We start from the raw sequence: 24,168 nt of genomic DNA on the forward strand, positions 1-24,168 counted from the left end.
TAGGGCCGCAGGAAACACCTGAAGGAGGTCCTCCCGCTGCTGACATGGAGGAGCCGGGGGCGCAGAGAACAGAGGAGTACGAAGGAGTGACAGAGCAGGAGGAGATCGATGAAGACCTTGATCTCCGGCTGGAGGACCTGTTCCACGCAAACGACGATGGAGGACCCAGCACACCAGGCTCCCCGGCTCGGTTCCAGCCGCTCCAACACACTGCTGCCAGCTACTCTTCAGGCGAGTCGACAATCACCCAACGTCGTGGGACAGCAGCCTGTGCTCCGGGCGGGCAGTCCAACGCCCCTGACCCAGAAGGAGACGAAGCCGACGCCGCTGAGTCCCATCTCCCGTACACCACCAGACGGGGCCGGCCAGTCCGGAGGCCCGCCTGGCTCCTAGACTAACTTTGACGGACGTGACTAGTTGACTTGGGGGTTACTAGGCTAGTCACAAGAGTCCAGTATGGATAGCGACCACCCACATTTGTTTGACGCCCTTTGTTCCGGGCCTAGTTCATTTCGCGGGTGTTCTGTCCCGTTTATCGTGTTAGATTAATCAGACTGATCTTTGTAGTCTGTTGTTCATTTATGTTGAAGGGACTCAACAGTGCTGGAGGGGGGCAGTGTAGTGGGAAATGCCTGGGGATGTACTTGGAATGTTGCACTGGGCTCGTGCAGCTAGAGGACCAATCACAGGTTAGCTCGCGCTGTCACAGACGCAACTATATCAGACACCGCGGGAGAGACAAAGCGCCGGAACTGTTTAGTAACCATATCGTAGACTGTCACCTTAGCGTGGGATAGAGCAGGGAAACCTAGCGTATCCTGGGCTAGACAGTAGATACGGTGGCTAGCAGTGGTAGTGTTAGCAGCAGACTGCCTCGGTACCTGTAGCTAGCTGACTACCCCCGAGAGCTTCCCCAGAGAGACTGAGAGAGACATTCACCCGGTCACACCGGAGCCAGAGTACAGAGAGAGAGAGAGACACGCACCCCGGACAGCAGCCATCCATCTCCCGCCCCGCCTAGAGCTCAGCCGCCCTGTTCCATCACCAGCCCTGGTCCAAGGTGAGCTTGCTAACCCATTAGCACACGGCTAACTAGCTAACTAGCAGGCTAGCCCTAGCATTGGCGCAGCTATCTAGCTAACGGTGGTGAAGCCCGGTTTGTCGCACCTAAAAGTCCCCCGCCTCCATCCATAGTTACCCGGGCTATAGAAAAACCGCGACAATAATAATAATAATAATAATAATAATAATAATAATAATGTGAGTGGACTGCTCAGTCTCCTTTAATTAAAATAGAGATTACCGGAAACTAATTACAGAGAGTAACGATGGCGATGGCCCAGATGACGACGTGCTGTGCTCTAAATTCAAAGTGTGAGAAATACTCTGGAGACAGCCGGCTGACTTTGTGGTTAGCACCGTCGTCTTGCAGCGAGATGGTGCCGAGTTGACTTCGGCCTCGTGTGGAGTCTGCGTGAGTTTATACCGGCTTCTCCTATTTCCTCTCAAGACTCCAAGACAAGAATTGGTGACTCCTGATATTGCCATATAGGTAGTGTGTGTGTGTGTGTGTGTGTGTGTGTGTGTGTGTGTGTGTGTGTGTGTGTGTGCTAGTCCCCGTGTGATGAGCCGGCACCAAACACTTCAGTGTGTCTCCATGTCTTGTGTTTATTGCATGCTGGGAGACAGCCTCTTCATCATTATTTATCCCTGCTGCTGCTGAGTGGCATCAAAACAAGTCAGGCCATAAACAAGCTGTTGTCTCTAAGGCGATGGATAGAGATCTGACAGGAAAGGCATCAGATCCTTTTCTAATTTGTCTCTCATAAGTTGTCGCTGGCTAGATATCCTTTGCACTGACACAAAGTGTACTAGTGTCTGCCGCTCTTTGCTTTATGGCCGCTGTATTCTTGCACTTCACTTTCATCCTTTACTTGTTTGTACTTTGATTTTATGGTTGTCACAATAAAAAGACTCGTCATTTTATCATCACTACCCGTACTTAGCACTACTACAGGCGCAAACTACAGTTACCAACACTTACAAAGGCTTCGCCACGGCAGAAGTGCGGCAGACATCCCTCGCTATAAACAAGAGGCCACCCGCGACACTAAAATCTCCTTGTGGTTGTGGAAAAGCTCACACACAAATGAACTGTAACAACTCATTGCCAAGTTAAACATTTCAGGAGAAAACAGGCCGATGTTTGTGAATTGCATCAAACACCGATATGAATAAAACCCACTCAGAATCAAGTTCATCATAGAATCTTCTGCATAAACAGTACTACTATTAATCCAAAACAGCTAATTACTCAGATGCCATAAATGATCCATATTCTGCAACAGCCAACTGCTGCTATGAATAAACATGTGGATTCTGAGTGGTCCGTCGTGCCATAATTCCCTGCACTGTGATTGGCCATTTGTTGCAGAGAGGAAAGCAGGCCGTGTTGTTCTCTACACACAGGGAAAGTCGTGTTACCATTGGTGTATGGCAGTCAGAAGTGGGTCAGTGGAGGCATTACCATACATTACACACCAAATGATGCAATATCTAGGAATATCCTGCAGGTTCAGTGGTTCAGAATGGGTTTTGGCACAGCCATCACAGAGCTCCACACAAGGCGAGTGCTCAAAACAAGCATGAAGCTTCTAAGAGGCTGAGACCAATCTGTAAGAGGCTCTGCTGCCAGGGAGCTTCTGCAAAAAGAGCAGACGCTGTGCTTCATAAAACGTGTCTAAAGTTTCAGAGAAGACACACTGTAGTAAACAAAGAGGTCATAGTAAGCTGTGTTGTGTGTGTGTGTGTGTGTGTGTGTGTGTGTGTGTGTGTGTGTGTGTGTGTGTGTGAACAAATGAATCCATCCCATAAAGGATTAATTGGGCACCAAACTACAATCAATCACAATTCAAAAATGTTCACTCTCAGGCGTCTGGGTAGCGTAGCGGTCTATTCTGTTGCCTACCAACATGGGGATCGTTGGTTCAAATCCCTGTGTTACCTCTGGCTTGGTCAGGCGTCCCTACAGACACAAGTGGCTGTGTCTGCGGGTGGGAAGCCAGATGTGGGTGTGTGTCCTGGTTGCTGCACTAGCGCCTCCTTTGGTAAGTCGGGGCGCCTGTTCGGGGGGGAGGAGGAACTGGGGGGAATAGCGTGATCCTCCCATGCGCAACGTCCCCCCGGTGAAACTCTTCACGGTCAGGTGAAAAGAAGCGGCTGGTGACTCTACATGCATCGGAGGAGGCATTGTGGTAGTCTGCAGCCCTCCCCGGATCGGCAGAGGGGGTGGAGCAGCGACCGGGACGGCTCGGAAGAGTGGGGTAATTGGCCGGATACAATTGGGGAGAAAAAGGGGGGGGGGAGTTCACTCTTTTTAAAGTAGTTACGGGCGGCACGGTGGCACAGTGGTTAGCGCGGTTGCCTCACAGCAAGAAGGGTCCTGGGTTCGAACGCCAGGGTAGTCCAACCTTGGGGGTCGTCCCGGGTCGTTCTCTGTATAGAGTTTTGCATGTTCTCCCCGTGTCTGCGTGGGTTTCCTCCGGATGCTCCGGTTTCCCCCACAGTCCAAAGACATGTAGGTCAGGTGAATCGGCCATACTAAATTGTCCCTAGGTGTGAATGTGTGTATGTGTGTGTGTGTGTGGGCCCTGTGATGGCCTGGTGGCCTGTCCAGGGTGTCTCCCCTCCTGCCGCCCAATGACTGCTGAGATAGGCTCCAGCATCCCACGACCCCAGTTGGGATAAGTGGCTTGGATAATGGATGGCTGGATGGAGATAGTGGTTCCATGCTGGTAATTATCTAAATCAACACACATAATTCACAAACAGCAAAAGCAGAAGCAATGGGAACGCACAGTAAAGACTATCCAGCGGAAAGCCTTTTTTCACAAAGCAAAGGTGGAAGTAGGCTAATTAAGTTTATAAATTAAAAGTCACCCTTCTTCTTCTGCTCCAAGCTTCATGACGGTGTTCAGCAAGACCAGAAATGTCATTTTCAGATAAGCATTTTAGATGTTTATCGTCTAACCACAGCAGAGCTGGGTGTTTTCTGTGTACTTCTGCAAACACAGTTTCACATATCTCTTGATAAAGCGGGTGGTAAAACAAAGTGCGGTTCATTTTCATTTTTCTCACAACTGCAGTAGTTTCATAGTCACACACACACGTGTGTGTGTGATTTACGTTGAGTGTGTCGCTGCGGTGTGTCCGGTTACCAGTGTCCGACGGTGAAGAAATATCTCTAAAACGGCTCCAAGGCCTAAACAACGGTCTCATCCCCCCAGTTCATTTCCTCTTCCTTTAATCAACGCTGAGCATCAGCACACTCCCCCGCCCAACATTCACCCCCCCCCCATCACGCAGTCACTCCTCGCCAGTCCGCCAGTTTCGTCCATGCCTTGATTTCCATGGGTTTCCCAAGTAACAAAAAGCCCGGCTGCCGAAAGTAAATACCGAGAGAAACATCTTGTGGAGCACAATTCTCAGCTAAAAGCGCAACATCTGCCGGTTACACAACTACACCCACACTAGTCACAGGGCGGGCGAGGCTCCTCTCGGCTCTCTAAAAAAGGGTAAAAGTCGGAAAATCGATAAACAAGACGCCGCGTGCAGCGCCGAGCTCCTCCACAGGGAATCTGAAAACAAAAAACATGGAAGTGCTCATCAGCCAAAGTGTGCACGTGACACCATCCACTTCAGCGGCTGCTTATAATTACTGCTCACTTCTTATTTCATGAGGAACAAGTTGTTCTTTTTGCGATAACAACCACTTGTTGTACGCTCAGGATCTCTGCGTGACTGTCACTCACTCACATGCACTTGATCTTTCTGCTTTCTTTCTTTCTTTCACAGTGCAAGGCTAACAGGGTTAGCAGGTGAGTCTTCATCACTCTGTGTGTGTGTGTGTGTGTGTGTGTGTGTGTGTGTGTGTGTGTGTGTGTGTGTGTGTGTGTGTGTGTGTGTGTGTGTGTGTGTGTGTCTGTGTGTGTGTGTGTCTGTGTGTGTTTTCTCAACCGTGCCCTCAACCACCCCATCTGAACAGCTGCACAGGGCCCTCAGGGAAAGGGCCACCCAATCTACCATGACCTACCCTCCTCCCCCACCACCTTCACAAGACCATGACCACAAGTCCACAAAAAAACAATACCCACCCACACCCAACCAACTCTCATCCAAGCGTAACAGTGCTTTACAAGCGTGTCCGGGTGAGCATACCATCATCGTAGAAGACGTCCTCTGCCTCCTCGCGGATCATCTCACCCAGGTCATCCTCTGTGATATCGGTCACAGCCATCACTTTTCCTCTTCTTCTTCTTCGTCCTCTTCTCCTGTGCCTACGGTTGGCTGAACAGGGCTTCAGAGAGAGAGAGAGCGACTGGGCTGTAAAATTGAATAAGCACCGGCCTGGCCTGGCTGCTCCAGGCGACAGTCGGCTCGCCGTCGGCTCCCTGGCGGAGAAGCAGAAATCTGGGACTGAGCCGAGCTGAGCCCTGGTTTGCTGCGCCTGGTGTGTGGCTGTGTGTGAGAGAGTGGTTGTGCTTGTAGGGAGATGGTGGATGTGTGTGTGTTTGTGTGTGTGTGTGTGTGTCAGCATTTGTTGGAGGGTGTGTGCTGCAAGTGAAAGTGTGGGTGTGTGAGAGAGAGCGAGAGAGAGAGAGAGCGAGAGAGAGAGAGAGAGAGAGAGAGAGAGAGAGAGAGAGAGAGAGAGAGAGAGAGAGAGAGAGAGAGAGAGAGAGAGAGAGAGAGAGGACTTCGACAACCTGTGGGAAGTTTCAGAAACAGCGCTGATTTCATAACATCCTGTGCAAAGCTGAAGCGAGAGCGTGCCGTGTTGGGCCGTACTTGTGTGAGTCAGTATGTGTGTACATGTGCGATGTGTGTGTGTGTGTGTGTGTGTCCATGTGCACAGCATGGCTCTGCATAGTGAGTCAGCGTGGCTGGTGTTCAACAGGAATAATTAGCTTGGGTATCTTGAGCCAGCAGACCCGTCGAAGGAATAGGTGTGAACACATGTATGTATGCATATACATGTATGTTGTGTATGGTTATGTATGTTGTGTGTGTATGTGTGTTTGCGTGGGTGCGTGTGAAGGGGAGACTGCCTGCACTTCCTTCACAGTTCAGTAGGATTCACGTGACCACACAGGCTGCTCCCTCTATTCTCTCCCCTCGGCCCACATGTAAAGGGCCACAGTGGGTCTGCTGCTGTCCCCACCAGCACACGTGACGTGTCTCGGTAACACGGTGCACGTTGGCTTTCAGACCTGCAGGTGAATATCAGGAATTACCTGCAGTAGATACAGTAGATATATACAGTAGAGTCACTGTAGGAGTTTCAGATTTTAACCATTACTGGTTAGCATTGTCAGTCTTCGTTCCAACCCTCACCTACGGTCAGGAGCTTTGGTTCGTGACCGAAAGGGTGAGGTCGCGGATACAAGCGGCGGAAGTGAGTGTCCTCTGTAGGGTGTCTGGGCTCAGCCTTAGAGACAGGGCGAGGAGCTCACACATCCGGAGGGAGCTCGGAGTAGAGCCACTGCTCATTCGTGTCGAAAGGAGCCAGTTGAGATGGTTCGGGCATCTGATTAGGACGCCTCCTGGGCACCTTCCTTTGGAGGTTTTCCGGGCATGTCCAACTGGGGAGGAGACCCCGGGGTAGACCCAGAACGTGCTGGAGGGACTACATGTCCAATCTGGCCTGGGAACGCCTTGGGATCCCCCAGGAGGAGCTGGAGGGTGTTGCTGGGGAGAGGGATGTCTGGAGTGCCCTACTTAGCTTGCTGCCACCACGACCCGACCCCGGGGAAGCGGCTGATGATGAGATGAGATGAGATGGTTAGCATTGTGTGTGTGTGTGTGTGTGTGTGTGTGTGTGTGTGTGTGTGTGTGTGTGTGTGTGTGTGTGTGTGTGTGTGTGTTCGCCTGGATTGCCAACTTGTTGTGGTGGAGAAGCTTGCGTGTACCAATTATCCCAAGAGCTATGCCGTCTGGAGTTTGGGTCCTGCAGGGTCAACCAAGGTGGACAGGGCAAGGAGGAGGTTCCAGAAGAAGCGCGATCCAACAAAAGTCCAACAAAGACCTCAACGGCGGAACTGGTGGAAGATGTCTCCAGGTCACAATGGCATTGAAGGTGGATGAAGGCTGCAACAGAGGGTGGTCCCCAATTGTCTTGATTCTCCATGTCATTGGACTCAGGCCACCCCCTGCCGAGGACCGTGTGGTGGCTGCAGGCACATTAGCCACTCCACGCAAAAAGCTGCCCTCCCATTATGCAGCTCCAGGTTCAGCCTCTACACCCACCTGAGGACCCGCAAGGACCCAAAGGGGGGACAGTCATACTCAACCCCTAGTGACTGCTGTGTGTGTGTGTGTGTGTGTGTGTGTCCTTCTCATGTCCACATGGGCTTCCTTCAAGTCCTCTTTCCTTGCCAACCTCCAAAGACGTGAATGATAGATTAACTAAAGACGTCCATTGCCCACAGGTATGAATTGTGTGTGATTTGATTTGCTGGCGTTGGGGCTCCGTGATGGACTAGTGATCCAGTGTCCCCCTCCTTCTGCTTACTGGAATAAAATAAAAATCAAACTGGGTCTACATCTGTAAACTAACAAACTTTCAAAACTGCTCCGTGTTTCTTTTTCTTTTGGACCCCCCCCCCTTTTCTCCCCAATTGTACGCGTCCAATTACCCTATTTTCTGAGCCATCTCAGCCACCGCTCCACCCCCTCTGCCGATCCAGGGAGGGCTGCAGACCACCACATGCCTCCTCCCATACAAAGAGTCGCCAGCCGCTTCTTTTCACCTGACAGTGAGGAGTTTCACCAGGGGGATGTAGCATGTGGGAGGATCACGCTATTCCCCCCCAGAACAGGCGCCCTGACCAACCAGAGGAGGCGCTAGTGCAGTGACCAGGACACATACCCACTTCCGGCTTCTCACCTGCAGACACGGCCGATTGTGTCTGTAGGGACACCCGACCAAGCCGGGGGCAACACAGGGATTCGAACCAGCGATCCCCGTTTTGATAGAATAGACCGCTACCTCACCCGGACACCCCCACGCTCCGTGTTTCTGGCGACCGAATTTCTCGCCATGTCACAAACTCAAGTTCAAGGAACGCAGAAGAAGCAAGCGCACGTAACGACTTCAAAGAATTAGAAGTGCAACTAATTAACAGTCTTGGCTCTGCTCTTAGATTGCCTGGCAGTGTTTTCTCCTCAAGCGCGTCACGTCCAGTTACAAATTACACGCAACATGTCCTCCTTTTCTCCCTCGCCCCGTTGTCTATTTTAAGCTCAAAGATTCAAAAAAGCAACTGCAAAAAAAAACAAAAAAAAAAACAAGAACATCTTCCTCTTTTTCACAACGAGACCCAGCCCATCTCTGTGGTTTAATTTCTCTGACTGCCCCCCCCCTCACACACACACACCCACCGTTTAGACAAGTTTATTCCTCACCAAAATAGAAACTAGGCCTCAAGTCAATTCATTATCACTTCTTTTTTTTCTCTCGTTTAGACTTCCTTCCTCTCCCCTGCCACCACCGGCTCCCATCATGACCAAAGCCTGAGGGAGTGGACCTGGAGACCGACTCATTATCGCCGAGGCCGGCCCAGACTCTCGGGCAGCACGGCAGCTATCGGGAGCTGCTCCCAGTACAAACGCCTAGAAATTGATGGGGTACACACACATCTGCTGTCTCTTGCTATGGGCTCTCAAACCTTGTTGTTCTGCGTGATTCAGTGGGTTAAATGAGAGGCGTGCATGATGAGACAGTGAGATGATACGCTATTATTAGCATTATCATTATTGTTATTATTCAGCCGTGGTCAACAGGGGTGCTGTGTATCAGGGAGGTGTTTGCCTGAGAGTTAGAATGAGAGAAAATATGGGTGTGTTTTCCTATGTGTGCGTGCGTGTGCATGTGTGTGTATGCGTGTGTGCATATACAGCACAGGAACTGAAACAGCAACTGTGTGAGATACAATACAGAGATATAGTCCCCTCCAAACCAGTGATCCTCTGCTTGTCGTGGGTCTCGACACGCTCCGAATGAGCTGTTCACTTGACAAACCACCAAAAGATGATCCGAAATGAAAAAATGATTTTTATTTTTTTACTTTTGAGGTTATTTTACTCAGCGGGTTACTGGAGGCCAAGACGATACTAGTATTCATTATTTCATGCACAAAAAGCGGACCTTCTCACACGGGTTAAAAACATCTCATTTATCAGATATGCATGTTCACACACTCCATAAATCATCATGCGATCGAGATCTACTTGCGTTTCTCATGTGTGCACCCCCGACCCGAGCTTGAGAACCGCAACTGCACGTACAGCGGTGTCCGTGTGTGTAGGAGGCTGTAGGTACATGTATGCATGCATAAATACTGTGTGTGTGTGTGGGTGTGCGTTCGTCTGTGAGTGTTACTGTATGAGTATGTGAATGTTCAATTATGTAATGTGGCCTTTCTCTCTCCTATCATTGTTGACTTCAAATGGAGGGACACGTGTGGCCTCACTCATGAATAATGAGCCTAACACAATCACACACACACACACACACACACACACACACACACTGAAGCGGTCAGTCTATTACATTATGTGTGTACTTCACCGACAAAATTGACAAAATCTCCTGTTAACGGATTGAATCTGTGGAAATATATGAGACAGAAGAATCAACAAATACAGATGTTACCTATTAATGATCAATAATCCTTGCTTTGTTGAAGTCTGCATAGAGAGACCCCTATCTCTTCTGACATCCTTCCAAACTAGATACTCCATGTTACGATAGTCTTGGGTAATGTACTACAGAGAATAACATTACTTTGCATGGTTACGCTGTGTATTCTTTGTGTTTTTCTACATTGAAAAATGTGGTATTATCATTGTCTCCTCCGATACATGTGGAGTCACCAGCCGCTTCTTTTCACCTGACGGTGAGGAGTTTCGCCAGGGGGACGCAGCGTGTGGGAGGATCACGCTATTCCCCCCCAGTTCCCCCTTCTCCCCAAACAGGTGCCCCAACCGACCAGAGGAGGCGCTAGTGCAGCGACCAGGACACATACCCACCTCCAGCTTCCCACCCACAGACACGGCCAATTGTGTCTGTAGGGATGCTCGACCAAGCCGGGGGCAACACAGGGATTCGAACCAGCGATCCCCGTTTTGATAGGCAATGAAATAGACCGCTATGCCACCCAGATGGCCCAGGTTTGGGCAGTCTTACTTGGCTGTTGATAAAGTTGAGCTTGAAGAAAAGGAATGATGACCACTTAAATGGAAATATGCTCATTTACTCAATGAAGCTTTGGAGGTGCAACCCAAAACCAGTGATAGAAAAAGTCGTATAGTGTGTGCAAAAAAGAGAAACCAAGTGCTATTATATAGCAGGGACGCAGTTTTAGGTCAGGTAGTAATAAAATATACAATAGAATATTTTTATCCAGTTGGCGAGGAACGACCTAATCAATAATGCAGTCTGAAAAGTGTTACTGTGACCATGCAACTCTGCAAGACTTCATGCAAAGAGGTGGTGAATGTCACACAAGAAATGCATTATTTTAATGTGCAGAAATATTCCTGCTTTTGAAACCCGTGTTCATTTCTTGCACTCGTCATGCTAAGCGTCGCACGAGGTCAATTCCTGTTACGTGCACGCGTAAACCTGATCTGAATCTTCCTGCAAACTCATGGAGGGTTCACTCACTTCTTCTCAGTGTCAAGAAACACACCTACAGTTGTGTGCACTTACAAATATTTGCAATCATCGGAGTTCAAGTCTAAATCTGGTGGTTCACAGACAAGGATGACATGTTATGTTATTGTCCTGGTCGTTCACAGACTCCACAGACGGGGTGGATATGAGGAGAAACCACAGTATTAGTCACCCACACAAGTAAACAACAACACGCTAAAAACAAAATGAGCCCACCAGCCTCTGCTGGTACATCCCACCCCCATCTGCTCACTGCAAAAACCATCCATCCCCCTGACGAAATCATGATTAATATGCACAAAAGGGAAAAAAAGAAGAAAAAAACAACAACTTAAAGCAACAATCACCAATATTTACATGAAAATAGATATCAGTTTTGACACTGTCTCTGGTGTAGCTAAGACAATAGCTAATCCCTGAATATCCAATTTCATGAACACTTTCATACTTGCTCATTTCATTGGTTACGGCTGGGTAGGACAGATAAAAAACAAAAAAAAAAAAAAAACATGATAGGTCACGTAGTGTTTTACATCTTCATCTTAGCAGCCAAATGCAGAAGAAGAAGGCAGGGGGTGGTGAATTTGGAGAAGTGAAGGTTTTGTGGCTAACAGGCAGATAAGGCCGACCAAGCTTGTGGAAGACAGATATGACAACATCTGTAGTTAAAATTCATGTTTTTTGGGCGTCCGGGTGGTGTAGCTGTCTATTCCGTTGCCTACCAACAGGGGGATCAGCAGTTCGTTACCTCCAGCTTGGTCGGGCGTCCCTACAGACACAATTGGCCGTGTCTGCAGGTGGGAAGCCGGATGTGGGTATGTGTCCTGGTCGGTGCACTAGCGCCTCCTGTGGTCAGTTGGGGCGTCTGTTCGAAGGGGAGGGGGAACTGGGGGAAATAGCGTGATCCCCCTGGTGAAACTCCTCACTGTCAGGTGAAAAGAAGCGGCTGGCGACGCCATATGTATCGGGCGAGGCATGTGGTGGTCTGCAGCCCTCCCCGGATCGGCAGAGGAGGTGGAGCAGCGACCGGGGCGGCTTGGAAAATAGGGTAATTGGCCAAGTACAATTAGGGAGAAAAAGGGGAAATTTTTTTTAAGTTTAACCATGCACACATGAATGTTTCACTATGAATTAACCTCTGGGATCTACAGAGGTCAGACACCATTGCCACTACCAGCATCAACAGCGATCTTCAGGACTGTAACTGAATGTATAAATGATTTCTGTCATAGTAAGATATCATCAATCCATATGGTATATTGAGACAAGATTTTGACTGGTAGTTTTGTCAGACGCGAGGCTCCAACAACAACTTTTTACTACAGGCTGCAGTGTGAACAAACTGAGGTCATAGTAAGGCTGCCTTTGCTCTGCTGCACAACAATGACTGGGTGCATTGTTACCAAGGGCAAAGAAAATCCCAGCTCTGGGAAAAACACACACACACACACACACACACACACACACACACACACACACACACACACACACACACACACACACACACACACACACACACTACACACATGCATACCAGCACAAAACACACACACACACACACACACACACACACACACACGCATACCAGCACAAAACACACACACACACACACACACACACACATACATGCACAAACACAAACGCACAATAAACACAATCCCAGCACAAAACGCACAAAAACACAGCACCACACGTTCACACCCAAATATCTGACAGCAGAGAAACAGACAATTGTGGCACACAATTCAACACGCGCACACACATGTAAACAAACAAGAACACTGCGCACATCACAGACACGGATGCTTATGCACATGCACACAAACACTCGTGCACACCGGCGCAGCACCCAGCAGCACAATCGGACCCGCGCCGTACAATGGGGTGTTGTGAATGGGGTCAAACAATGGAGCTCTTTGGCATCTGAATCAAGCCAGATGATGAGTATCCCAGGCTGTTGAATAGGACGCCTCGGCCTCCTACATGCTCACTATTCTGGGCCTGACAATACACATCAGTGTGCCGCCTGTTACTGTGGGCTACAACATTACTTATTAGCATGGAGGCTATAACTCATTATAATGGATGCTAATTTGCCATTGCACATTTCCAAGGACCCGACATCCAGCACAGACGCTAGAACGGCCTGAGATGCGTTTGCGGCGAAGCAGACTGTTAGCATGGGAGCACTGGTGCTAAAAGAGAAGAGCGCTGCATGTCTAACACACTAAACATGTACGTTAACACGATGGACCTGGAAATACCTGACAAGAGAAAAAGAGGAAGACCAAGGAGAAGATGGAGAGACCAGATAGAGGAGGACATGAGGAGGGAGGGTTGGACTGCAGGAGAGGGAGGCGTGAGACAGGAAGCTATGGAGGGCAAAAATCCGCTGTGGTGACCCCTGAGAAACAGGGAACTAGCTAGAAGAAGCAGAAGAAGAAGAAGAGGATGATACTGGCTTTGTCTGATGTGTTCGTATATTTGAAGTCTTGATTAAAAGAAGAAGAAGAAGACATGTATGTTAACACTGTTCTGCCGACCAGATTATAGAGTATAGATGACTAATTGATGACTTAATTGATTATGACTAATGACTATTGCAAACTGTTCTCTTCTCTCACATGTCTTTTCTCTCTCTGAATGATGTCTTCTCCTTTCTCTTTTTCTGTGTGTGAAATGGTGTCCTGTGAGTCTCCCTTGTGTGCACGTGCAGTCGGTTTCTCCTCCCAGGTCTCCGTGGTGATGGTGGTCACCACTTGGATGCTGCCTGCCGTTCTCCTCATCACATTTTCTTTTTATAATCCATATAACTTTTTTTTAATACGGTGATGGCGGTCGCGTGACTCGGGTCCTGGAACTGTTCCGCTGGCGTCTGGACACTGCTTGGCATCCTGCGCATCATATTCTTCATAAATTTTATAAGCCCATTATAATTGTGTTATTCTCTCTTTCAGTGTTGTAGTGTGTAAATTGCGTAAACACAACATCCATTGCACGTTGTCCGTTGTGGGGGAGAGATCCTCCTCTGTTGCTCTCCCTGAGGTTTCTTCCTGTTAAAGGGTTTTTTTAGGGAGTAGTTCCTTATCCGTTGCGAGGGTCTAAGGACAGGATGTTGTGTTGCTGTTAAGCCCACTGAGGCAAATTTGTAATTTGTGATATTGGGCTACACAAATAAAACTGATTTGATTTAACATAACGACAACTGTCAGCCTTCCAGAAGGAGACGCCCACAACCTCAAAACATAAACATCATTGGCCATCCAACAAAATGAACCTCTTGATGTTTTAAAAGGAATCCACCCTCACACACACACACGCACACACACACACACACACACACGCAACACACACACATACAAACCGCACAAATCAACAAATCATGCACAGATCCGTAAAAGACTTGAAGTGTTCAAAAACCTCATCACTTATTAAAATCTTCGTTGTGGATTCTTCACTTATGACACCTCAACAAATAATGTAGGAGTGTCTAGAATGCCGAGTTTGTTTGCATGCTGACAAAAAAAGCTGGCAGAGTTAACCCCCATTGTGTGTGTGTGTGTGAGAGAGAGAAAGAGAGAGAGAGAGAGAGAGCAGAGAGAGAGAGAGAGAGAGAGAGAGAGAGAGAGAGAGAGAGAGAGAGAGAGAGAGAGAGAGAGAGAGAGAGAGAGAGTTTTGTGCATGTGTATGTTATTCATAATGAACTGAAAAGATATCGCTGTGAATCCTCATAGCAAGGTACGGACCGTAGAAAGAGACACAACATCAATGTTATACTGAATGTTGACAGATTTCAATACAGTGACTGTGTTAAATTATGTCTTGGTGCATGCTCAATAATGCAGCTAAGAAAATCAAAGACAGTTGAATCAGTTCATCTGGATACAACGTTTACTGACAGATACGTTTCATCACTCAGCTAAGTGACCTCTTCAGTCTCAACTGGCTGCAGGTCTCCCCACCCTTATAACAATACAGTACAATACAGTGGCATAACGACCGAAACCAACGACCAGCTTCGTATGCAAATACGGGTGTGACCATTAATTAGAGCTTCATTGGCCATGTGTACTATTCACAGAGGATTTGGATGGTTGCAATCACAGCATTGTAAGATGGCGACAGATGTATAACGACAGAAACCACGACCAGTTTCATGATCGAATATGTGACAACAAAAATGGCACAACACAGGAGAGCTAACACGTCAGGCCAGGACTCCGCAGTCTACACCCATCTACAGGCCAGTGGCCTCTCTTTCAGGGATGAGGATATGCACATCCTTGATAGGGAAGAACGCTGTTTGAACGGGGAGTCAAGAGGCCATCTATGTGAAGAGGGAACGACCATCCCTGAATCAAGAGGGGGGAGGCCTAAGAGTACATCTGTCACCTTCTTACATGCTGTGATTGCAACCATTCCCCAGTCCTCTGTTAATAGTACACATGGCCATTGAAGCTCTAATTAATGGTCACACCCATATTTGCATATGAAATTCGTCGTTGGTTTCGGTCGTTAGGCACTGTGTCATTTATAAGGGTGGGGGTACCTGCAGTCAGTTCAGACTGATGATATAGGTCACTTAGTTGAGTGACGAAACGTATCTGTCAATAAACGTTGTGTCCAGATGAACTGATTCAACCTTCTCTGATGTGTTTAACGTTGTATGGAATTAAAATATGAGCAAGTGGCAGCATGTCACCCCGGGCACGCACCGTCCAGAGACCTCAAATACAAGGAGAGCGGATGAAGGGGGGGGGTGAAGAGGAGGAAGAGACTGCAAGATTGGGATGACTGCACCAACTTGTTGGTGTCAGTGTGACTTCCTGTCTGGCATAACACATCCAAACTCGCCGGCAGTGGTCTCAGGTGATGGGGAGGAGAGAGAGAGAGAGAGAGAGAGAGAGAGAGAGAGAGCGAGAGAGAGAGAGCGCTAGAGGCGAATTGATATGCTTGATATACTTAGCAAACTTGGAAAAAAAGAAGAAAAAAAAACCACAAGCAACATGAGTGAACGTCTTTCGTTCGTTTTTACCTCCATACAAGACATAATCTGCTGTTTTGGAGGTTACTCAAAGTTCCTCTGAAAATAAGTAGAGTGCACGTCCGGTTAACTTCACCTGACTAACCCCGTGGACAAACCTCAGCACAGTCACACGTTTGGAGGCGCTTTGAAATGCATCTCCACTCAGATCTAAAGAAGGAGAGGCGGAGAGCGGGAGCGAAAGGGGAAGAGATACAATAGCAAATCGGTTCTTGGGGCAAATTGGGAGCAAGAGAGAGAGAGAGAGAGAGGGAGAGAGGGAGAGAGGGAGAGAGAGAGAGACCCTGTTAGACACCTTGTCTCTCTCTTACCTCATCTGCAGGCTCCATCCTCTCCACCAAGGCCCCTCTCTCTCTCTCTCTCTCTCCTCTCTCTCTCTCGCTCTCTCTCTCTCTCTGGCTCCAAGAGGCCTGGAAAAAAATGGGATGATTGCAAAGTGGTGCCTGGTTACCGTGGAAACAATAATGAGGGCACTGCGTGGTAAAGCCGATTTGCTATGGCACTCTCTGATTCATGTGGTGTGTATGTGTGTGTGTGTGTGTGTGTGTGTGTGTGTGTGTGTGTGTGTGTGTGTGTGTGTGTGTGTGTGTGTGTGTGTGTGTGTCTGTGCGTGAGCACGAAAGTGCACGCATGCACCCAGTGGGTTGTTGAGTCCGGTAAAAGGTGACCATTATGGACCATTGTCTACTTTACATAGACACATGCATGTGCACACACATAGGCACATGTGCACACGTACACATTACCCAGACAAAGACAGAAACACCCAAACACAAAGTACACACACACCCTCTCACACATAACACACGTTTACATAAACCCGCACGTCAGGCTCTGCCGTCCTGAGCAAAGACTGCTTCTGTTTTAGGGAGGAGAACAAAACGGACAAGACAATGGCAGCAGGGGACGGGATGGCGTGTCTGTTTTACAAGCTTTTCAAGAATAGTCTGTGTACACGGGCATCCATCACAGCGTCGACTCGAACACAGGCAGAAACGCTGCCTGTTAAAGTCTGCAACCTCACACCCGAGCGAGCTGACTGTAAAGATGTGTGACGCTGCATTAAATGATCTATGGTGCACCACGAGGAAGAGCCTCTCGTTGACACATGTCAAGAAAAGCCTTGAGCCTGCATAGCAGCCCTGCACATGTCAGAGTCAGATGGAGTCCTCTCAACGTTCGAGCCAGGTCCTCTCACAGGTCTTTTCTTCTCTCTAAGCATGTATTTCAGAGGGAGCTCAGCTAAACCGAACAGCCAGCGTCTAACCGGCCAAACATGCGGTCTCGCGTGTGCAGCTTGGAGGGCGTAGGTGGGTTAGTGTGTGGGACTGACACATGAAGAGAAGACATGGTCAGAATTAGACGGTTAGTGGAACACATCTACACACTAGTATATCACTGCAAGCCACACATGTACCTACTGTGAGAGTACCGGTATCGTTTCATCTTTACGTGGCTGTACGTCCTCACTCTGGGATACATTCTGCTTAAGTTTACGTCCAACCAGTCGTCTCCCTGTCTCCTTTGTCCTCTGTAAACCCCTTTCTATTCATCTGTTTGGTGCTCTCTGGCTCTCTCTCTCCCCATCGCTCCCTGCCGCCATTGTATTCTTCCCACAATTGTATCTCTTTCTCCCTCCCTCCCTCCCCCTGTCTCTCTCTTTCTCTCTGTCTGTCTGTCTCTCTCTCTATGTCTGTCTGTCTGTCTCTCTCTCCCTCTCTCTATGTCTGTCTGTCTCTCTCACTCTGTCTGTCTCTCTCTCACGCTATGTCTATCTCTCTCCCTCTCTCCCTCTCTCTCACACACACACACACACACACACACACAGACACACACAGACACACAAACACTCCCTTTCCGCTGTCTTTGCAGTGATGAAGAGACATCTGACGATTGGCTGCGATGGAGCTGTTGGTTGCCACCTGTGCCAGCCAGCACCGCAGAGAGCGCGGCGGGCCATGTTGCACCCCACCACTGGGCGGGTGCACCCAAAGGGCAGAGATACTAACAGGAACAGTGAACTAAACAAACAGGCGAAACCACAACCACTTTGAGTTCATTTGTCCCGTGACCCTCACTGCTCCTTGCAGCTGTTGCACTCAAACTAACCCTCCTCTCTCTCTCTCTCTCTCTCTCTCTCTCTCTCTCTCTCCTCTCTCTCTCTCTCTCTCTCTCTCTCTCTCTCTCTCTCTCTCTCTCTCTCTTCTCATCTCTCTCTCTCTCTCTCTCTCTCTCTCTCTCTCTCTCTCTCTCTCTCTCTCTCTCTCTCTCTCTCTCTCTCTCTCTCACACACACACACACACACACACACACACACTCACACACACACTCCTTGCCTGCAGAATGTAGATGGTTCTGCTGTGTAATGCTGCATTATGCCTTTATCTGAGCACCAAACTGCCCAGTGAGTTCAGCAGCTGTTGTGCAATTTCGCTGGTCTTTTCGAGAAGGAGATCAAGGAACTAGATGAGAGAGGGGCGGTGGCAGGGTGGGGCAACAGGGTAGTAAGAGGCCCAAAAACCACAGTTTCCTCTCCCACGCCGACCCGACGCATCACCACATGGTTCAGGGCAAACCAAGGCAAACACCTGGTGGGGGAAGTCGACTTTCAGCACCATCGAGATCTGGGTGAGATTTTGCAGAGATGTAAATTGGCTCACAGCGGTTTCCCCGCAGTTTGACCCGCAGCGTTTTTTGCACGGGCCACTGGGGGGCTTCCCAGCCTACCGCGGTGAATGACTCAGACGCTCAGCTAATCTGAACTCAGCTGAAGCTCGGCCTAAGGAGACGGCTGCTGACACTGGGCACGCTGTGCTGTGTGAAGCCTCGGGGATGCAATGGCGGCTGGCAGATATGCATGCGCTCGAATGCATGCCATGCCCATGCACACATTAGGACATCTGAACAGACACACTGGCAGCCAAACACACTCAGATAGACACACTGGCAGGCAAATAGTTTGTACTTATTTATGTCCACATAAATAACACACATGCATATTATGTACAGTTGGTCATAAACACACACACACACACATCTAGGTGCAACGGAGTGTATAGGGCGGGAGGATTGGTGCATGAAGGGCTTCGAACAAACTCAACCAGGCAGTCGGAGAGTTATCACAACTCAGCTTCTGAGAAATACGCCGACAAGATGGAGGGAAGGTTGGGCAATGCCTTGCTCAAAGGATGAGTGCATATTACAGTCGCAGTGCATTCCCTGTCTTGGGCAAGAGGATGTCAATGCAAGACACGGCTGCCACAGTGGTAATAATAGGCATCACAACTAGGAACTGGGTGGAGGGTGTGGTTTGATTTTGGGGACTGACATAACTAGTCACTGTTAAGTCTTACACATGTAGCCTTTCTACCCTGGTGGTCAAACAAGGATGGGGGTGGGGTGGAGTTGGAAACTGCAGTGACAGTTCATCATCATGCATGAGGGATCTGTGTGTGTGCGTTTGTGAAGGTGTGTGCGTGTGTGTACTCATGCATTGAACCAGTCGAGAGTGGTGTTTGTGTGAGAAAGAGAGAGAGAGATGACGAGTTATAGAAGTGTGTGTGCATGTGTGTCTGTGTGTGTGTGTGTGTGTGCATGCAGATGTGTGTATGGTGTGCATGTCTATCGTCTATCCTTTATCAAGCAAATCCAGGGTGACGACATCTGCTGTGACTACACATCTGCCCTCTCCCCGGAGTAAAGAAAAATTTGAACTACACCCACCAAAAATGACCTACATTCAACATTTCTGTCAATTACCCTTTTGCTCTGGACACGGAAAGCCCTTGTTACATTGCAAAACCACCTGAAAATTGCGGTTATTGTGTAAAGCGGCACACACCATTTTGTGTACTTCGTTTCTTTTCGATCAAAGAAGCACCTTACGGTACCATGGGGTGCGTACACTTTCAGCATAAATGGACCTCATGGGAAAGACGGATGCTAACCCCGATAGATAGTGCCCAGCTTCATGCATTGAGGTATACCAACACCATTTAAAATGCTGTGGGTGTGACACAAGTCTCTGCACCTCAGACAACAACACGCAGAACGACAAAGCGTCATGCTGGCAAGCCTCACATACATAAAAACAACAAAGAAGACCTTCTAACTACAAGAACTGACATATCACGATGACGCCATGCTCCGCCACAGCAAATGCACCTCAGTTGTTGGCTTTAGCTTGTCTGTGGGACTTGAGAGAGCGAGAGTGAGACAGAGAGAGACAGAGAGAGAGAGGGAGAGACAGAGAGAGAGAGACATAGAGACAGAGAGAGAGAGACATAGAGAGACAGGGAGCGACAGAGACAGAGAGAGACAGGGAGCAACAGAGACAGAGAGAGCGAGAGGGAGCGAGAGAGACAGAGAGAGCGAGAGGGAGCGAGAGAGACAGAGAGAGCAAGAGAGAGACAGAGAGAGAAACAGAGCGAGAGAGAGGGAGTGACAGAGAGGGGGAGAGAGAGAGAATGAGAACGAGAGAGTGTGAGAGAGAGAGCGCGCGAGAGAGAGCGAGGGAGTAGGCAAGAGACAGAGACTGATTAAAAAAGAAGGGTTAGTCGCAAAATGGAGGACAGAGAGAGGTTATTCCAAAGTGTCCAAGAGTCGAGGCGAGCCTTTCTTTCCGGTTCATCAGCATTTGAATGTTCCTTGTCATCTGTGCAGCCAGCATGGGTTTAACTAAGGCCAGCCATTTCTCACACACACACACACACACACACACACACACACACACACACACACACACACACACACACACACACACACACACACACACACACACACACACACAATGATGTCTCTCTGGCATCCCTCTGAGCAGAATGGCTGCTCAATAAAGCCACATCCTGCCCACCATGAGATCCCAGGAGTTCTGCTGAGAGGTACAAAGGAGAAACTGGCAACCCCTTCCAAAACCAATGACACGAGAACCATGAGCTCATGGACTTGGGTTGCCATGTACTTGAAAGTGGCCAATTCTTTCCAGTTTTGGCCTTGAGACTCTGTGAACTGGCATACAGATTGACCTGGCCACCCCATGTCTTTTCAGCGACAACTTCTCATTTGTGTCTCAATGATTCATTGACTGAGAAACTGAAAATCCCTGGGAACGATTTTTTTTTCTCTTTTCAGCCCCGGTCATTTTTACTGACCGACATAGCAACCCCCTTCTTAAAACTGCGGTCGCCCACAAATAAAAGTCTGGCAACCTGCCTCAATATCTTATGACAAGAGCCGGTGGACATCGATTTAAGGGTGAATGGAAACTGGGAGATCCTGGAGATAGAGTGAGAAATGAAAGAGGATATTGGGGTCAGGTCTTTCCTCTCCATCGCGTCTTGACCCCGCTCTGTGATTTGGCGTGGCGTGATTCACTAAACAGAGCTTCAGCACTAAAACGTCACCAATTCCACACCACTACCACCTCTGTTGGGCATATTTGTTCCTGTTAATATTTGAATCCAAATAAATTGCACTAATCCTGCAGGATATTATCCACAGCTCATCTCTGAATGTCAGAAAAACAAACTCATCTTCTTTACTGTATCAACATTAAATTATGGATAACGGCGTGCATTTTCCAGCTCTAGTCTGTGTCATGATGTTCCCGTTGCAGGAAGACCAATAAATAAGTTATTCGAACCTTGCACCAGTGAGTCATCATGGGTAGGACGGACTAGGAGAGAAACAGAAAAAAAGCAGTGAACCTCTCAGCTGTGTCTAGATTACTATAGTTAGTATATTACCACAAATCCCAGCCTGCAATCCTGATCCAATATCACTTTTGATCTCAATTAAGAGATCCGATTTAGGAAAGCAAACTGCCGGGGGCTAAAAAACACATTTTAAATGCCGACGCCGAGTGTACAGATCTAATCAGTCAATGCAGAGGAGGTAAAGGAAACAGTCTTAGGAAGGGTTTTTGGGGACGTGGGGTAAATCGGATGTCACAAAAATGAAACTGTCCTTCACACAGAGTTGTCTGGTCACGTCATTACCCTGTGGGCCAAAATTAGCTAGACGAGGGAATCTAGCCGCATCTCAATAGAGGAATACTGTAAATGTATGGAAAGGTGCAAAACATCCCTTCCTTCCTTCACTTTGTCAGTTTAGATGTTCCTCAGGTATGCAGACAGGCTGGTTATAGACGCCCTCATTACCTACAGAATGTTGTTTCTGTGCCCTTTGTGGTCTTGATGTTGCTAAGGGTCCCACCAAGTCAAACTCATTGTAAGTGTGGGGGGGGGGTCCAAGTAGCGTAGCGGTCTATTCCATTGCCTACCAACACGGGGATCGCCAGTTCGAATCCCCGTGTTACTTGGTCGGGCGTCTCTACAGACGCAATTGGCTGTGTCTGCGGGTGGGAAGCCGGATGTGGGTATGTGTCCTGGTCGCTGCACTAGCGCCTCCTCTGGTCGATCGGGGCGCCTGTTCAGGGGGGAGGGGGAACTGGGGGGAAGAGCGTGATCCTCCCACATGCTACATCCCACCTGGTGAAACTCCTCACTGTCTGGTGAAAAGAAGTGACTGGCTTCTTTTTTTCCAACATCCTTTTTTCCAATATATATCGGAGGAGGCATGTGGTAGTCTGCAGCCCTCCCCGGATTGGCAGAGGGGGTGGAGCAGAGATCAGGATGGCTCGGAACAGGATAATTGGCTGGATACAATTGGGGAGAAAAAGGGAAAATTTACCAAAAAAAAAAAACTCATCGTAAGTGTAACCTACTTGGTCGACAAATAAAACAACTTAGATCTGAGCTAAATGTGACAGTGACACCTTGATATTTATATTTTATAGTTTACAATGTGAGACAGCACAACCTACCTGTTTATAACATTCTGGATTTCCTGAAGCGCCTGTCTAGTGAATATATCGGCAGGGGTTCACCAAGTGGTACTGATTGAAACCAAGTAAATGCCACACGCCCCCACAATGCCCCAGATTTTTCCATTCAAAAACACAGGAGCCGGGCCAACCTAGTCATTTCCGTTGTTTAACACTGCCTAGCAGTTCTCAGCAAATTACACGGCAGTCACAGTGAATGATATCTACAATGACATCTGGAAAAAAACAACAACATATGTCTGCAAATGTGGCATATATGTATCTTGCTACCTTTCTGTTTGAATTTGTTTGTTTTTCCCCCTCCCCTTTTCTCTCCAATCGAATTTTTTGGCCAATAACCTCACTCTTCCGAGCCGTCCCGGTCGCTGCTCCCCCCCCTCGGCCAATCAGGGGAGGCTGCAGACTACCACATGCCTCCTCTGATACATATGGAGTTAGTTGCCAGCCGTTTCTTTTCACCTGACAGTGAGGATTTCCGCCAGGGGGATGTAGCATGTGGGAGGATCCCGCTATTCCCCCCAGTTCCCCCTTCCCCCTGAACAGGCGCCCCGACCGACCAGAGGAGGCTCTAGTGCAGCGACCAGGACACATACCCACATCCGGCTTCCCACCCGCAGAGACGGCCAATTATGTCTGTAGGGACTCACAACCAAGCCGGAGGTAACACGGGGATTCGAACCGCAATCCCCGTGTTGGTGGGCAACAGAATAGACCGCTACGCTACCCGGATGCCTGAGTTGTTTGTCTTGCTTGATTTGACTTGTTATTTACGATGCTGAACAGTAAAGGTCAGGATTCAAGTCGAATCATGCGCAGCACCTTCAAGTCTCAGTCAGCTGATGAAGTGCAACTGAAAAGACAACATGTACTTTTGTTGGGGGCAATGCGGACTTCATTTCACCTCTCTCTCTTTTGTCTTTCTTTCTTTCTCCATTTCTGCTCCACTCCCTCTCCTCTCTCTCTGTTCATAAGCGGCCCACGCACTACCATTGCTTGTTGACATTATTCTGTTAAATTACAGAGCAAGGGCCGGAACAAGTCAATAATCACATGCAAGCGAGCTTGTGATCCTTTTCAGGGCGAAAAGATGGAGAGAGTGCATAGAGACAAAAAAACAGGAGGGAGAGAGGAGAGAGAGCGAGTAAGGGACAGAGGAAAAGTGTGTATGTGTGTGTCTGTTCTTGCATCTGTGTGTGTTCAAAACACAGACATAACACAGAAAAGACATTAAGCTGAAAGAATAATACTGGGGGAGAGAGAGTCAGAGAGAGAAAGAGGGAGAGGGAGAGGGAGAGAGATGATTATTTTACTAGCTTTCTGTTTTTCTTCAGTGTTTTTTTACTCATTGTTCATTTATGTTGACCATGCTTTGGTAACGCAAATGTATTGTATTTATCATGCCAGTAAAGTGAAGTGAAGTGAATTTAATGGAGGGGAAGAGAGGGCAAGGGTACCATGTGATCTGCTCTGATGTTACTGTACGCCATCCTTGGCCTCACGGCTTCCTGCCTGACAGCGACAGCGGAAGCAGGAGTGGCGAGGAGGCGC

At 48.5% G+C, this 24,168-nt stretch overlaps 1 protein-coding gene across 1 annotated transcript in view; it reads right to left on the reverse strand.

The window, feature by feature from the left end:
- The window catches only part of ripor2 (RHO family interacting cell polarization regulator 2), a 103,236-nt gene extending 97,940 nt beyond the window's left edge, over positions 1–5,296 (reverse strand). Inside the window, exon 1 of the mRNA XM_056298529.1 lies at positions 5,218–5,296. Coding sequence (XP_056154504.1) covers positions 5,218–5,296 — 79 coding nt within the window. The remainder of the gene's footprint in view (positions 1–5,217) is intronic.
- Between the last annotated feature and the right edge of the window lie 18,872 nt (positions 5,297–24,168).

The sequence above is a fragment of the Lampris incognitus genome, chromosome 18, assembly GCF_029633865.1.
Source record: "Lampris incognitus isolate fLamInc1 chromosome 18, fLamInc1.hap2, whole genome shotgun sequence".
Lineage (NCBI taxonomy): Eukaryota > Metazoa > Chordata > Actinopteri > Lampriformes > Lampridae > Lampris > Lampris incognitus.